This window comes from Fringilla coelebs, assembly GCF_963513975.1.
Source record: "Fringilla coelebs genome assembly, chromosome: 1".
NCBI classification, from domain to species: Eukaryota; Metazoa; Chordata; class Aves; order Passeriformes; family Fringillidae; genus Fringilla; species Fringilla coelebs.
In genome coordinates, this window is record NC_140028.1 from 130,563,363 (window position 1) to 130,581,106 (window position 17,744).

At 38.7% G+C, this 17,744-nt stretch overlaps 1 protein-coding gene across 2 annotated transcripts in view; it reads right to left on the bottom strand.

Annotated features, from left to right (window-relative positions):
- The window catches only part of CDK14 (cyclin dependent kinase 14), a 310,575-nt gene that overhangs the window by 104,038 nt on the left and 188,793 nt on the right, over window positions 1–17,744 (bottom strand). For both annotated transcript variants that reach the window (XM_084221582.1, XM_084221583.1), the window contains one exon: window positions 14,727–14,820. In XM_084221582.1, coding sequence (XP_084077708.1) covers window positions 14,727–14,820 — 94 coding nt within the window. The remainder of the gene's footprint in view (window positions 1–14,726; window positions 14,821–17,744) is intronic.

Below are 17,744 nucleotides of genomic sequence, written 5' to 3' on the forward strand. Positions count from 1 at the left end.
AATTTATTCCAACAGTGTTTCCATGCCATTTGCAGCACAAGTAAATTCATCATTCTCCTCAGAGCCACAGTGACCTTTCTGAGGGACCCTGGCAGGGGCAGCCCTGCAGCTGTGCCAAGGTGAGGAGGGCAGCAGGGACTGGAGGGTGCCCAAAGCCAGCCCAGCCTGCCCGAGCCAGGCTCTGCCCACTCGCTGCACCAGCTGGCAGAGACAGCAGGGAGGAGGAGGAGGAGGAGGAGGAGGAGGAGAGGAGCAGCCCTCACTGCACACACAGCTCTGCAGAGCATCAGGACAAGATGAAATGAAACCCCAGCCCTACAACAAAGCACCACCGGGGTTTGACACGCCAGGGTCTTTAAATGCTCACTCAGGGAAGGGTTTTGGTTATTCCAAAAGGCACCTGCTGAATGCTTACTGCACTTTGAAGGGCTGTTCCTGGGGTTTGATGAGATTTACTTTTAGAAACAAATTCTGTCCATAATCCAAACTGAACTGGAATCAGCACAAACTGGAGTATTCAATCTAAATTTCACAACAAGAGAAAAAGCAAGGGTGAAGCAACTCGTACAGGACTGTGACATGCTCTTCCTACAGGAAGACAGCACATTTCATCATAATTTTCATCATACTATTTTAGTAACTCAGAACATTCATAAAAGTTCACATGCTAGAAGAAACTGGTTTTTATAATTTAGTGATTCTTACTAAAACGTTTGTGAGCATGAGATGAATGCCAAAAAACAACTAGAAAAAAGGATTTGGCAAACTTATTTTGGAAATAAGAGGGGCCTAGGCTGTAGAGACACAATCTGAAATTAGCAGCAAAAGGGGAAAAAGGAAACTCCTGACAGAGACTGCACTTTCCCTCAAACCAGTGCAACCATGCAGCAATTGTGCCAAATCAAAAGCTAGTTAAACAATGATGTATGTGGTAAAAGGAGACTGTTCAGCTCCAGAGTGGAAAGATGGCTCCTCTGTGAGGGATGCTCCATGCTGAACTGCTAAAAGCAGAACAGACAGCCTGTCCTTTCATCCTTCCCAACCACCTCTGCTCAGGAGTCTCCTTCTCTAAATTCCCATAATCAGAATTTAAAAATTCTGACATGAAACTAGACTTAAGGTCTCTGATATCTGCTTTGGAGCTGCAGAAACTATTAAAGACCTCAACAGGATAAAACTGACCCTTATTAAGAAGAGAAAAGCTTTTCTTTTGTAGACCTCAAAGCTGTGAATCAGGAAAAGACTAGGAAGAAAATTCCTGTAGAAGACTCAAGCTAACCTCAAAAGATTTCTCTCCCCCTCTACAAGGAGAGAAGTTTGGTCTTCTGACATCGACAGAGCTTGTGAGCTCTCAAGTAAGGTTACAGAGAGGGAATGATTTCATTGAGGAAGAGATTGGTGTTCATACATGAAGAAGCAGCTGCTGCTGCTAGCTGTGCTGGAAGGTCTCTTCCTCACTGCTTGGGAGCAAACAGAATGGTTTTCTTTACTGCAAAGCCACCAATTTTCTGCCAGAAGGACCCCGTGGCTCACAAGTCATGCTTTTTTACATATTCTTTAAAATCTGACGATTTACTCTGTACAGATAGTGATATGCTCTGCATTTCACATTTCCTATCCTGTCTAGGCTGCAAAGCCTTTGGAACAACCCACCCAAAGAGAGAGTCCTCGCCTAAACGTGCTCTTTAAAGATTTATTTCTAATTTTTTTACTGACTTATTTTCTTCAAACTGAAAAATGGGAATAAAAATAAAAGCCAAAACCTTGTGGGAGGCTTTTCTGAAATGTACTTCCAGAAGCCCTGCTGTGCTGGCTCAGCAGCTGGTTCATTTGAATTCCAGGTATGCACTATACAGGGTTTTTTGGAAATGCTGGCTTATCAGAAAAGCAATGCTCCCCTTGGATCATAAAGCTGACTTTATGGTCTTTTTGAAGACCATAAAACTGGCTCAGTTAACACATATGAATTCCTACCTAGTGTGGTAGTATCTCATTGGCACAGGCCAAGCCACACCGTTGCATCAGGATTCTTAAAGGCTTAAAGCTGCCATTCAGCTGGAAAGCTCATTTAAATAATTAACAGACCAAAGTATGCATATTGTTATGAATCATCATAAAAACAGCAAGAAAAACCTTTTTATTTAAAATTGAATTATGTTTCTTCACCATGGGGTCATTTAACTACAACTGTTTAAACAGACCAGACCATTTGGGATCCCATCCTTTCTCCACAAGGATTTTCCCTGACCCACTAGTTCTCACAGGAACCAGTCAAGGTTCCCCCAAACCTCCACTCTGAAGCAGTGAATGCACAATGCACTTCTCTGATGCTGGAATGTTTTCTCTCTGGCCTGGTGCCCAGTCCCAGCACATCAGAGGAAGGATTGTGCCTGGTTCTGACAGCACACCAGGACTCACCACTCCTCCCGCCCCAGGAGCGGCACAAGCACGGCACAATAGAAGCTCGTGACACGTGCTGCTTATGGGAGAGAAATATACTTGCAGAGGAAAGCTGTCCTGCTAAGGCAGTGTGAATACTAGAGCTGGGCTGACTGAGCTGCCTGAGCTCACTGTCTGGGCAAAAAAAAGTATCATGAACATTCTTTTTCTCACCTAAAAAACCAGGGAAGGTAACAAACACTGAGACCTACACATGTAGCCTGGTGCTCAGCATCACAGAACAGCACGACATTAGAATCTGATCAGACCACACAGAAGTTTGACAGCTCCTTATATTGCCAATTAAGGTCTTGATCTTGTAATAATCTCAATTTTGAATAGATTTGTGAAGCCACATGGAGCTCAGTGATGCAGTGGGTATTTTGTCAAGTTTTTTCAAGTGACAATCTGCAGAAAATGAAGGCTGCCAGTCACATTGCCATTTGAAGAACGCAAGGTTCAGGTGATAATGTTCCTGAAACAGTGAGGGCATTAATAATGAGCTCCAGTTGTGATAGGTATATAGGTAGACAAGAGTACTCTTCTTGGATGTCTAAATATCCAGCTGATTCCTACACTGAACCTTACCAGAAATCCCAAATCATATCCCTTTTAAAAATATCTAACCTTATCACTTAGAATCCATTTCAAGTGATACAGTTGGAAGTGTGCCTCCTACAACAAAACACAGCATGGTGCTTGGGGTATTCACTCCAAACAGCAGTATTTTGCTGCTACAAAAGAAAAGAGTTTTATACAATCCTTCTGAATCACAGGCACAGAACAAGCAAGAAAAATGAAAAATGGAAGTACAGAAATATTTTCTTCCTATAAATGGGGGAAATGTCAGCCTACGTCTGATGGAGAGAGAGTGGCTATAAAAGCAGCTGAGACATTTTAAGTGGGGCCAGTGCAGAATCCCAGGGAGTTATGCATTCTCACCCAGAGGATGGTAAGGTCTGTGGGAGGACTGGCTGAACAGAACCTGTATCCTCCAGTGCAGCCTAGTGAGCCAGCACATCTCACTCAGAGCACTTTGGAAATTTCCAGTGAATTCTTTGCTGAAACATCTACCCATTTTCCTGACACTCTTCACCTATTTCCTTGCAAACCCATTGAAAGGAAGGGGTCCACTGCCCTGACACCATGAGGTTCATGCCCAAACACTGAGATCAGAAATGGGTTTGGAAAGAGTACAGAATGTTGAGATGATAAAATTTCCAAAAATTGGAAGCCATGCTTTAACCATTTATTGCTCATTTAGCAGTTGTGGCCTTACCAAGCAGATGGCAGATTGCCTGAGAGTTTTCATTTTGCTCATTTAAGTGAAGATGAAAGCTGGTCTATCTCACCTGGGAGAGGCAGTGGCACATCTCAGCTGGGAGAGGCAGCAGCACTGCCGGCTTCAATGAGCCATCCTGTGTGCTCTGACATTGGTGCCATGGGTAACTTTGTCCATGACTCTGAGCTAGCAAAAGCACCAGGCAGGAGGGACAAGGGTGCAGCAGTCATCTCCTGTCTGCAATTGAACTTTGTGATGCCTGCAGGGCAGCTGCAGTGGCAGGTCCTGCTCTTGGCAGCACTACTTTTGGGCAGAAGTGAACTACTTCCCAGGAGCTGCTGGAGCTGATCCTCCCTACTCACTGGAGAAAGGAGCTGAGAGGACTCAGTATTTGGAGAACATACTGCCTACAGCTCCAATATGAACTGAGGGGGCTTGCACTGAAATAATTAGTGAAGTTTGAGTGAATTACAGCAAATTCTCAAATGATTGGAGCTACTTAACACCTGTATATCGTGCTCCACTTTTTTTTGTTGTTGTTTTCAGAAAGAGAATAAAAAACAACCCAGAGGGAGAAACAGGTAACTAAATAAATAGGATACACAAATTAAAAAAAGAAAATTTGCACAGATGAGCTTCAGATGACAATGAGCTTCAGTACCACTGATAGTCAATAATGAGAAAAAGGAGGGGGAAGCCTGGAGGAACAATTTCTTTTGCTCTGTCCCCAGTACATTAAGGTCCAGATAAATGCATGGCCTGAAATATTGATGACATGAAGGCTCAAAAATGACGGGGCATTTTTGAGAAAGAGAAATGACGATGTCATTCTTTAACATGAGCAACTCTGCTATTACAAGGTGTTTTGGAGGTAAATTTTAAAGATCTCACTGAAATAGAAGAAAGGGAGATGCTACACCAATGAAACATGGACAATCAACTATGCTAGTTATCAGAGAGAAAAATCAGCCTCTCAACATTGTAAGCACAGCAGATCTCTGGGGCTATGTGAGGAATGTAGATGAGCAACACAATGTTATCATTAAGCTATTTAAAAAGCCACAAAAGCAACAAAACCATGAGAACATTAGCAAGGAGAAGATACTATAAAGCAGAAGTGGTAGGAAGCTGCACCAAAAGTAGATGAGTGAAGCCAAATGAAGAGATGACTTTAGTAGCAAACAGGTGTTTCACTACCCTTAGTTTTCAGCTACATTCACTGGTCTGAAATTTTTTTATGGAATATGTTATTGCAGAGTTTTCATGAAAAGACCAATTAAACAAAAGATTATTTTCCCTGGGTACAGTTTGAACTGCTTTGAACTGCTGAGCAGCTGATAAAGTGATATGATGCAGTGAGGTCAGCAGGGCCTCATCCCAACCCCTCCCTTTGCAAGAGGAAGGAGGAATACTAACAGACTGTAATGAGCTGGCTCAGCAGCATGGCAATGTCATCAACCACATCCCTCACTCATCAGACCAGAGCAGATTATACCAAAATGCACAGCACCTCCAACATCTACATTATTAAGGTCTCTTTTTAAGTAATTAGGGCAATATGTTTTATGGATGCACACCAAGATGAGACAAGAAGGATACTTAAAGGATTGATAAAATCCTTGGCTGCTTTTCCTCTGATTTTCATGAAGGGCCAGTTCAGAGATACAAAATTTATGTACTTTTGTTTCTCTTATGAGAACAGCACAATTACCAGCTATTGTAATACAATCACATTCAGGATACATAGGTTAAAAATGGAAATACAGTCTGTTCTAAGATGAAAATGAGTTATAATTCAAATAACACCATTTTGAAAAAGAAGTAGATTTAGAATATTTAAAAATATCTGTGAAAGGAAGTAGGCATTATTCTAAAGTAATAAATCACTCTTTAAAATGTAATAAAGTTTAATCAAATTGAAATTTTACAAAGTCAACTGATTTTTCACCTATCAAAAGATACAGAAGTCCAACTGCAATCTTCCTGTTTTCTAAGTCAGATGCTAAAAATCTTCTTTGATTTGTACTCATCAGGGTAATCGTATTTATGTGAGAACATACCTGCTGTAGCACACTACATTCTCTGCCAAGTATTTACCTTGGGCTGTTTTGCTCCAACACCAACAGGTTTGAGAGTTTGCACTGCAGCCATTTGGGTCCTATTCTGCCCTGAGAAAGCCCTGTGAAGAATTCTCACTATGGTGTCACAAAATATATTGTTAGCTTTCTGTGATGTACTTGGAAACAGACCTCAGCTGCCAGAAATACAGCTACACAGTGATATACATGCACACTCTAAAGACAAACAGCAAACACAGAACATTTTTCTTCCTGCAACTGACAGCTGGAGAATCCTGCTCTGCTTTAGCCTCTAAGTCACTTTAAACTGGGAGCTTAGAAGACTGTGGAAGGAAGAACCAAAGCAAAAGAATAAAACATAGTACTGCATAGCTCATAACCTGCTCTGTTTATTTCACACTCAGTTGAGAATACCTATTGCATTAAGATCCTAGTCAGGTAATTCTCAGTATCTTATGAAGACTTTATTTTTTTTTTTTAACATTTTCTTATGTAGCAGAATGCATTTCATTTCCCTTTCTTTTCTCTTCTCCTACTTATTAACACTGATTTTGTCAGTAGGATTTTTCTTTTCTCAGTGCAAGTCTCCTAAGAAATGGCAACACACAAACAGTGGACACACAGAAATTGTGTGACAGCATTTTCACGTGTACAATTAAAACTTGGATGAGGTTATAAAAAATTTTCAGCATATGAAAATTTTATGCCTAAGTTATTCAACCATAGCCATTTAATGAACTAGAAAAGCAGCTATCCTAATCAAGGTGTATTAATGTTTGCCCCTCAAAAACTTGAAGCCTTCTGAAATCACAAAGTTTATCTCAAAATTTACCTTTAGCTCACTATGGATCAGCAACTTGTGAAAATGATAGTTCAAGACAATCTTATGGCAAATGCTCAGCATCTTGCTAAATTAATACCTAGTCTAGGGCACTGATTATGGAAACACTGAAATAGATAATAAAGCCTAACTTCATTCAAATTAGGCTTACTGCAATGGTACTTCAAAGCCTCTTCATGGGCTGAAGGGGCAGTTTCCCCCAGACACAATGACAGAGAGAGCTATTTACTTTTAGTAGTTCTAAGGAGGACAGAAGAAATTGACTATTATTCTTGAAGTCTTTAAAGAAACATGTGTAACCAGGCAAGACATATCAATCTTAGATTCTCATAACCCATCTCCAAAATCATCATCTAAAACAGTCTCACATTGATTTTTAGACATTTTTAACCTTAAGGATGTTTTAACTTTTGCTACAGATCTTAAACAACAATTTTGGCCATCAAGATGCTATACAGAAAACTCACTTTTGAAAAGCAATGTGCAATTCAGACACAAGTGAAAGGAGAAAGGGAAAAGGGAAGATTCAAGTGCAATGACCATTGTTTCTTTACTTATGAAAGAAAAAGCAATGTGACAATTTGATGCCTGATAATTTATTATCTCTTCTAACAAATAAAGCCAGCATACCAGGGTAAGTTTTTTGCAACGTGTTGGTGTTTTTTATAGTACTATATTATCTTGTAGAATAAAATTTTTGATAGCAAACCAACACTTCTGCTCAGAACGGGCTTCAGCTCCCACAAATGCACAAAGTGCTTGCAACTGTTTTTCTGTTCAGTGTCACCTGCATGCAGAAATGTTTGCACTTACAGCTCCATAACACATGTGGACACAAGGTGCACAAAGAGGGATTTTACATGGCAAAGATGATATTTCTGTGGTGTAAGGGGCCAAGAAGGAAGGGGCCTGCAAAGATGTAAATCAGTGAACTGATTTACACCAGGTACTGATTTGCACCAGCTGAGTCTCATCACATTTTTTTTCAATGTATTGTCTGTAAACACCCTCTCAAAGGCTAGAGGCAAGTCTGGAAAAGAAACAATGCTTCCTTATAATTATAGCCCATTTCTCATTCAGCAACTGAAATATGGCAGAAGCTAAACATTCTGATTCCAAAGAAAACCACAAAGCCATTGTTTTCCACTGAACCATGTCTTAATTTGTTTTCTTTTTCTGATAGCCAATTACCCCTCATGTTTTTCACTACCAAGATGATGATAACCCACACTCTTGCAATGCCAGCCCGGCCACGCTCAGGGTTTTGCTCAGGATTAGCAGGCTGGACAGGAACATCTTGCAGGCAGATGACACCTATGTGCATGAGGTTGTGTGACTAGCTGGCCTGTCAGCCAACCCTCAAAGCAAAAAGATGGGGTTACACATTAATTTATTGTTTCCTCTTCTTCTCTTCCCTCCTGCTGCCAGCTGGTAGCTCCCCTGGAAAGTGTCCACAAGACACTGGCAGGTGTTTTGCGACTTTAAACATGGATAAATATGAGACTGAGTGCCCCAATTTCTAAAAGAAATGTCAGCAGAGTGTGAGATATATACTTTTTAAAGCCTCCTTTCCTAACACACATAGGCAATACTCCTCTAGAAATTGTCCTACATTTTTACAAGATTGTTGTTTTTAAGTCCTAGGCCAAGTTTGTTTTCCCAGTACCATTTGGGTTTAATGGTTTAAGGCAAAGAACAGCACACACTTGATACTCAGACATGGTGAGGATGGAAGCTCTTCATAAAGAGTGAATGCAAATTAGCATCATTTACCTTGTGCCCTGTTATATGGGAAAAAGTCTACTCAGAGAGTAATACACAAAACAATATAGTGCAGTCAGAGATCAAAAATTGAGCTGAAACTCCATAAAAATAAATTTGAAATATTACCAGAATGCTTTACAAAGCATGAACACATAGAAGAATTACTTTGTTTTTTCAAGTTCTTTTCAAAGGTTAATTTCACTCATACTTGCCTAGTTTAGAATTACTTTCATTTGAAGTTTGGCATAAGACAAAGCCCAGAGAGGAACCTTGTAAAAGTGGTATCAGTGCAAAACCTGCAGGCAAGTACAGTAAAATACTGAGTAGGTGCTAACAGCTTCAAAGAGAAGACCCACAAATAGAGAAGCTTGCTATTTATGTAATTAATTTTCAGTGGTGCTGAAAAGAAGTAAAATATTTTGCATATTGTTGTTACAAAGCAAAGGAGAGGTAGATTTACTAGCAGGATTGCACTTCTCTACTTATTGTGTTATAGAAGACAGAACACAGCAGCAGGTTTCTAATTAATTTGTTTCAAAACCCCCCTCATTTTCCTCATGAAGTCATTGGTGGGGAGCAAAAAAAAGGATACGGGAGGAAAACACAAACTTTGCCCTCTAAGCAAGAACAATATTACATTTCTATTACAATAGATTCATCCAACCAGAAGACTAGATGGCACCAGAGACACTATGCCTACACAAAATAAATTTCAGCCCACATCCAGCCTCACAATCACATGTATTCCATCAGAGATGAATGACCTGTGTTTCAGAGCCAGACAATTTACTGAGTGAAAGAAAAATGTATTTTAAATAATGAAACGGGAAAAAAAAGACCAATAAATTTGACTAAGTACCTGATTACATAGATGAACTTGAAAATCCAATGGTTTAAAGTGAGTCTCCCTTGGGTTTAGCATTGCTCACTTCCCAAAAGATGCTAGTAACACAATGTACCAGAAAGCACATTTTCTTTGGGTCCATCATAAGCTTAAAAACTCTCAAAAAGTATTATCCCAGGCTTCAGAGGATGTCAGTGACATGAAGCAAACCTTCAGATACAGAACTACAGGGAGAGAGATTTGCAGCTTCAGAAATGTCTGTTAACATCAGATGTGGAGGAGACACTACTAGCCTGCATTACAAGACACTTCAGGCTTGTAGTCATGTACCACAAGTATGTGTGCAAATATGTAAAAAAAATAATATTGCTAGCCTTTAAAATCATCAATAATGGGAGAAACGCTTCCATTCCCATTGAAATTAAAATGTCATTTTCCACAGCTATCTGAAATGGCAAACTCTTGTGTTTTGCTGCACAGCTCCATGTGGAAAGCTGTCGTTTCCCTTTGGCAGATCAGGCTGCTGGGCTCAAAGCATACTGTTCCCTTTTAATTACTTCTTACTACCCTGTGCTATGGTACCCAACAGAGCAACAGCATCCAATATCAGAGAGGAGCCCTCAGCTTGTTCAATATGTGTGTCAGGAAATACAGAAGCTTCTGGCTGCCACTTCCCACTCCTGCTGTGACACCCTACCTGCAGGGTGATGCTGCTGTGGTGCACATGCTTCCCACAACCATGTTGGCAGAGAGAATGCCCATTTTTCAGACAAACCTTTAAATGCCATTGTCCTGCCTGTGCAGAGAGATACAAAGTACCAGGAGAACTCTCTGTACATTATTCTTGCAGTGAAATCTAATTTGCAGTGTAGTGGCACCAAGGCTAAAGTTCAGGCAATGCACAGGTTATTCCCTTATGGGGAAGGCTTCAGAGCCTGGGAGAAAAATTCACTTTGATCAATTGTGGCTCTCAGAAAGCTCACGTAAGACAGAAAAGACAGAAATACCTTCCCACTTAAAAAAAAATAAATCTCTGCCAAAAAAAATTTAGCTAACACTAGAGATTCAACTCTGGTCTGTTTTGAATCTGTTAAGAACAGCAAGTATAAAAGCACATGCTTATATAAAAATCAGAGCTGTAACCAAGTTGCTATCTCCAGCGTGGCATGCACAAGCATACTGCAGGCTGCTCAGTGTAATCAGCTTTAACACTCAACTAATTCATACTGATCATCACCAGATCCAAGGAGCTGTCAATTTTTCCATGGTACGGGGCTAGCTTGAAGGCATTTGGTGCAGCTTGAACATCTAGACGTAATTAAATTTTATATTTACGATGGCACATTCTTCTTGATGTGAAAACTTCAAAGTGTGCATATAGAGATATGTATACTAACAAATGATGAACAGGAATAAACTACTGATAAAGATCTTAGCTATTCCTTATCAGAAGCCAAATGCTATTTCCCAATTTTGTGTAATTTTATTTTGAATCAACAGATTGCCTCACATATTTTTCCTATTCTCGTGATTTTACTGCTCCATGTGCACTTGATCAAAGTTTCATCCCGTCTTGTGCACGTATTGCAAGACTAAATAGAAATGCTAAGATTACCACTTCATGTCTTCAGTCCATCAGACTTAGCACCTTGCAACAAAAACCCAAGCTGCTTGTCTCAGAAAATGGCAAAGCAGAAAGTTTGCTGGAAATGATGATGACACATCATTTAATACTTTGAGGCAAGAGACTTGTTAGCTCCTACAGGCTGTAATTACAAAAACCAGCAACAGAGCAAAAGGAAACGGCCTCAAGCAGAGCCCAGGGAGGTTCAGGCCGGACATCAGCAAGAATTTTTTCACTGCAATTGTTGTCAAGCATTGGAACTGGCTATCCAGGGAGGTGGTGGAGTTACCATCCCTGGAAGAGTTCAGGAAATGACTGGACATGGCATTTAATACTTTCATTTAGTTGACAAGGTGGTATTCAGTCAAAGGTTAGACTCAACCTTAATGATTTTATGATTTAATTCTATGATACTACACTTTCCTCTCTTATTTTCTATGATGCATTTCAATCCAGAAAATAACCCCAGTTTCAACATGCAGGAAAAAAGCAGGAGCGAAAATGTAATTGTATACTGATTAAAGCAAAACACGTCTGTGCTAAGGCCCTTTATTCACTGTTAAACCTCTTTTTAAAAAGCAACCTACTCACACGTGCGAGTCCCATTTGGTAAGCACAGTGTTTTTAAAAGAGCTTATCAACACTTTTAATTTTAGGCAGAAAAAAGAATTTGTATTATCAGATCCAAAGTGTAACAATAACAACTTGCAGCTGCTTATTCATCAACATCTCCAAGTTCTGGTCTAATTCTGAGAACAGATCCTGTGTATAAACCCTTGCTATTTTACTGGGGCCTGTGGTTGTAATAGAACCTGAGTACGCTTATTAAAAACAGCTGCTGTAACAGAAATAGAGAATCAGGGTATATTACCATTTAAAAACCCCCAAATTGAATCAATAGAAGTCAGGAGAGACAAGCTTAAAGAGAAAAGTCCTTAAACAAAACTGAAAGATCAGCCACTGTTCTCAATCTACTATACACAATCACTTAATTAAGCTGTTACGAAATGTAAATAAACACCATTCATAATGAGGAAGAAACATATGTGGTGTGTTGTGTTGCATCTATTTTTTGCCATGTAGGTATGTGAAGAAGCCAGCAGTAGAGATACACAAAAAAATTTAGACAATCTCTCTGACTTCAACTTGATAATTGCTAAAACAACGTACATAAAATGTATTTTAATTTCATTTACATAATAATGGCCACTAAGCAATAGGAAATCAAACAGCCATTTAAGATTTTTAAACTGTTATTCATGTTAAATTTCATTCACTTTTCTTGGCTACTATTCCTTACATTTTTCCAGTTTCCTACTACAACGTAACCAATTCCCTAAGAGGTGCAAGCTGGCTCCTTACACACTAAGGACATGTAGCTGTGACCAAGATTAATGCTCCTTTTGTTCCAAGTCATGTACAAGGTGTGAACAAAGGAATTACTGGATCAGAGTGAAGGTGGACTGTACCCTCCACCATGCTCAGAAGAGACCTCTCTGTCAAAAGAAAACTGCCATTGGTGGATGCTGAAAACATGAGCTATGGGAACTCTCTCTGCAAAAGTCTTTTTTTGGCTGATGTGTTTCTTTCACAGCTGTGTAAGTGCTCACTGTGTGGGAGTCAATCATATTGGTTATCTGGTAAAACAACCTGATTCATTTTGTCCTTCAGTGCTATTAACTACCCTACTATATATGATTCACAGGAGAATTCCTGAATTTAATCCCTCTGTTCAAATACAAAACCAAACAAGAATAATCCTCTGGTTTATAACTTTTAAATAGATAACTTAAAGCCTTAATGATGCTTAGAGTACATTAGGAATGCACCCACTGAAGCCATTTAGCTAATGATAACTAGATACTACCATTAGAAAGCCTAATTAATTGGGATTTAAAATTAACTCTGATTTACCATGGACCATAAAACATCCAGACCAAAATTTTATCTATTTACTTGATGGTTTGCAAAATAACAAATGAAAGAAAGAGTATCAATAAATTATCACTTATTATTTCAACACTGTTCTCAGTATTTGCAACTGCAGTTTAAAAACAAAATTTAAAATAATTGGCAAACCTCAAAATTAATCCTAGATTGCATTTATCTTGGCATTTTATACATGCAAATAGTTGTGAGGATAGAAAAAAAAAATTAAAGCATACAAAAGGTTTACAGAAGGCATACAAAAGTAGATATGATATGATACACCCATCACTATCACTTTTTGCATTATACACCCATCACTATCACTTTTTGCATTATATCTTACAATCTCATACAATAAATTGCAAAACAAGGCCCCACTAAATGAAGAACCTGATTTCTGCTGTTACAAGTGCCCTCAATTTCAACAGCAAAAACAGTCAGTAAGATTCTACTGCAATAAATGAGATGAAGCCCCAAGGAGGAATTAATTCTTTCAAAATTTCATGTTCTATAAATAAGGAGAAAAATTCAAATTAATAAATGAAAAGCACAATTAGTTTAAAAAACAAAAGCCAGAAACTGGCTCAGAAGTTGCCAGCTTAAAATACACAAGCTGGCAAACAAACAAAGCAACGAGACACGTCACAGGAACTGCTCAGAACTGCTGTTCCCAGTCCATGCTGCAGCATAGCTGTGCTTTCACAGCACAGAATTTTCAGGGTATTAGCTAACAGGGCAGAAAAACCAAATAGTTTTCAGAAAATTAGTTATATTTATATCACAATCAAGTAAGGCCTTGTTTTAGAGAGATACTTTTTATGAGTCATTCCAAAAAGCATTTGCTGAATTCCCTGATGTCCCCAAAAAAAGAGATAGAGTGCAAGCAAGGCTGAATAAAGTGAAGAATGTAAATTTTTTAAACATATTATGAAAGACTTTCTTCCTCTCCCCATGGACCAAGAAAGAATACCAAATAGATACTCTGCATTTGAAATAAATGACAACTGACAAAATAACCTTTGAAAGCAAGGGTAAGCTCATGTTTCCCTCCTAAATTTATGGTCAGAAGCAAGGCAGAGATTGACATGTTAGGGTAAGTGCTGTTCCTGAGATACTTTCCCTGATGACCACCCTGCAGTGCCTTCCCTGAACAAACCCACTGCACAACAAAGCACAGCTCCCAGCAGGGCATAGAGTGGATATAAACCTTTATCAGAGTCAAGAAAAGTTGTTCCTGAACATTTTGTTAGGGTCAAACCCTTTTGTCATGCTCTGGACAAACACAACAGAAGAAAGAGCAAATGAAAATAAAATCCCAAGCAAACAAAGAAAATCACAACCCTGCGTAGAAAAATGTATAAATTATCATTAGTCTTGAGACAAATTACCTTTTATTTCACTGCCAATGTACATGTTCATCAGTGCCTTTGAGCAACCCACAGGAAGGCCCTAACCAGGCTGCAGAAGCAGTAGTCAAGGACCCCTGCTGAATCTGAATATAAGCAGGATTTCCAAATTCCTATTCTGTTTCTCACCTACTTCCTATCTTGCTTTTCCTTTATACATCTATATAACAAAAAATACTTGTCATTAACACTACAACATTAGTAGAAGATCAATAAACCCATGCAGAGCTGTCCTCTGCAAAGTGAGGATGACAAACTGTCTGGATTTCCATTACCTTACATTTGGAAAGCTCTTCCACAATTGCATGAACCTCTTTGTTTAAAAAAACAAAAAAAAATTGGGTGAAAAAATTATAAACAGAACTTTTCACACAAAATATATCAAGTAAACTGTATCTAGCCTGTGGACCGGGCTTCTGACCCTCTACTCTATCAGCAATTTAATTCCTAACACAAAGAAATATGTGAACATTTATTGATTGATACTTTGTAATCTTACTTCATCAATAAAGAACTCACCAGAAATATCCTTTCAAGCTGATCTTGAATGTCTTTCATTCCTGGAAAAGCAGCGACCCCTTGAATCATTTCTACAAAGATACAACCCACTCCCCTACAGAAGGAAAAAAAAAAAAGGCAAGGTTAGAAAGATTTTTTAGAGACCAAAAAGCCAACAACAATGCTTTTGTATCCTTTACCAGCATTTAAATAAATTTTTTTTAATTGGTGCCAGGTGGAAGGACAGATATGCATTTGCTAAAACCAGTGCATACAAATGAACACTTCTCAGGTGTTTGAAGAGAGGTGTTGAGGTAGCAGGAATATGGTTGGTGAGTGTTGAGGCACAGCTGCTGATTTCTATATTAGTGCTTCCCAAGCAGAATAGTCATGCTCCTAAAGAAACTCTGGAGATGTGAGAATGGCAGTAAGAGCATCCTTGGGAGAAGCTGAACGGGGACAGACCAAGGACATGGAAGCACACTTAGCATAGGAGGAGGATAATCTGGGAAAAGGTGAGTAAAAAGGAAAAGGGCACGTGGCTGCTCACAGGTACTGAACTTAACTACCACCCAAATGCTTGGATGTACTTGCTTGGATTTCCTTCTCCCCTCTTCCAACGTAACTGAAGGAAGCTCAAAGCCCACGGCTGCTGACCCCATTCCCCAGAAGCTCTGGCTGAGAGGTCCTGCAATGGGCTGAGGGGTCCTGCATGGTCCTCCACGGGCTCCCTCCTCTCCCCATAGCAGCCACCTCCTAAATTTACAGCTCCTGTCCTTGGTTTCCCACACAACCTACTTCACACGAGTCCCCCTCATCCCACTGAGCTCAGCCAGTGGCAGAGGTATTGGGAAATCAGACAGTAAAAATATCTGAGGCACACTAACTACAACACAAAGAATGCATTCTTAAAGGTTGAGGAAAGCTCCTGTGACTCCATCTCAAATTCCAGATAAACTGTGAACTTCCTGCATCTCAAAAGGAAAGCAAATTACAAACTTGCACTTGTATCTTTTGCAGATGAAAACAGCTCAAGAGTTGCTTGTTCCCTCAGCAAAAATAATTTTAAGAGAAAACTTCCCTTTTAGCTATCAATAGGATGCAGAATTTGATTATATACTTCAACTTCTTCAATTGCATTTTTCTGCATACATTTTTCTACAACTTTCATATGCAAACACCCACGTATGCTGTACAACCACGTCTGTGCAACCACACAAAAACACTCTTCACTCAAAGTAATAATATGTTTAAATTCCCAAAACATATATCAAAATGAACTAGGAATTTGCAACACTAACTACAGTACCACCTCCCCCTAAAATTGAGAGTTTTGTTTCTGTATCAGAAAAATCCCAGCAATAACCTCTAATTTAACTTTGTTTTTAGAAGTAAATTATTTGGAATGTAGTAATTACATACTTTTTCATTGCTTATGCATCATGATGATGCATTCAGAAAGCAGCATTTAATTTTAGGATTTGTGTGCATATATTGGTGAGGAAGTGGTTCTGGAATAAAACAACTTAATGAAAACAGGTTGTGTATTTTCAATAAGATTGGAGCTGAGTACTTACAGATAGCACTTAACTAAAAGTATCAGTAAATAATCTGTGCTTTACTCAGGCTTGGACAAATACCCAATGATGAAACAATTTTACATTCTAGGACAATGAGGGTTGATAGTCAAATTTTTGAAGAAGAAAATTAAATATACATCACCATTTTCTTATTCTACCACCCAGAGCTTAGATATACTAAGTAAAGCTTCTCATGGCATAGAAAAGTGGAAAAAAACTTTAAGAAAGCACAGTTGCTGGCAAATTTTAGAATAAATCAGGTGTTTATAAAAGAGAGGTTAAAATTTATGTTCCATATGCTTCTGCTGGTTACTAAATGAACTGAATTGATTAAACTGCCATTCATCATTTAGTCTGGTTAGTGCTTCATTAGGCACAGATAGGCACAATATATCTTTGTCAAATGCTTATAAACAGTACCAGCATCTCAAGCAAGGAAAAATTCAAGATTTTACCCAGGAGCCATTTATTCAAAATGAGCAATAAAACAATTGAACTTAGACTAAAGAAAAGAGGATCACAGTTCTATTCTTGCAACCAGAAAACAGGCATTTGATTAAACCAGCATATCACTTGAGAGCATACACAAATCTGCAGAGAATCTTCATCTAGCTGTTTGAACAGAAATGTTGTAAGGACGGCGGGAAGATTTTGCCAAATCTTGTATTGTTTTACATTATTTATAAATTTGTCCATTTTTACTGGTTCTGACACAAGTATAAGCAAAAAAAAAAAAAAAAAGAAAAAGGAGAAAGAAAACAAGTAAGAACAGCAAGCAAAACTGATGAAAAATTTCCTGCTTGGAAAGAAGAATCCTATTATATATATCCTATTTCCTATTATATGTCTTGGACTCTTGTGCAGCCTAGAATTCCATTTAATGACAAACTGAAATAAAAGAGTACTGGAGTTAAACAAACACCTAACACAAAAATCAAAAGGGTGTTATAACCAATGAGGAGAGAAATTATAAGCATCCTTCAAGATTTGAGCTGGAAGACTGCTGTTCTCTTCAGCCCACTTGAAAATTAAGGGTTATGATTGGTTTCAAGGGCTATAGTGTTCAGTACATTGATGAGTACGAAAATAGAAAGAGAAGTTTAAATTAATACTAAAAAAAAAGGAAAATATTAATATGGAAAAAGTATGGCATTGAACTAGGAAAGACCCAGAAAGCCATAACAGCACATAAAGGCTTGAAGAAAGCTGGATGGTATATTAGATGTCATAGTACAATTGGTGAATTTTGGTATCACAGTAAGTAAAAACTTGAGTCTGTAATAGGATCCCTGCATTGCAAACTCTAAGTGCACACACTGCATATGAGAAAATAAATAACACCTCTACAAGGCTTTGAAATTTTGTCTTGTTTTTGTAGACCTCACAAACTTTTAAACAGTTTAGAGATGTTTTTGAACAAAGCAAAAACTATTATAATGTCAGAAAAACTGGGTTTTGA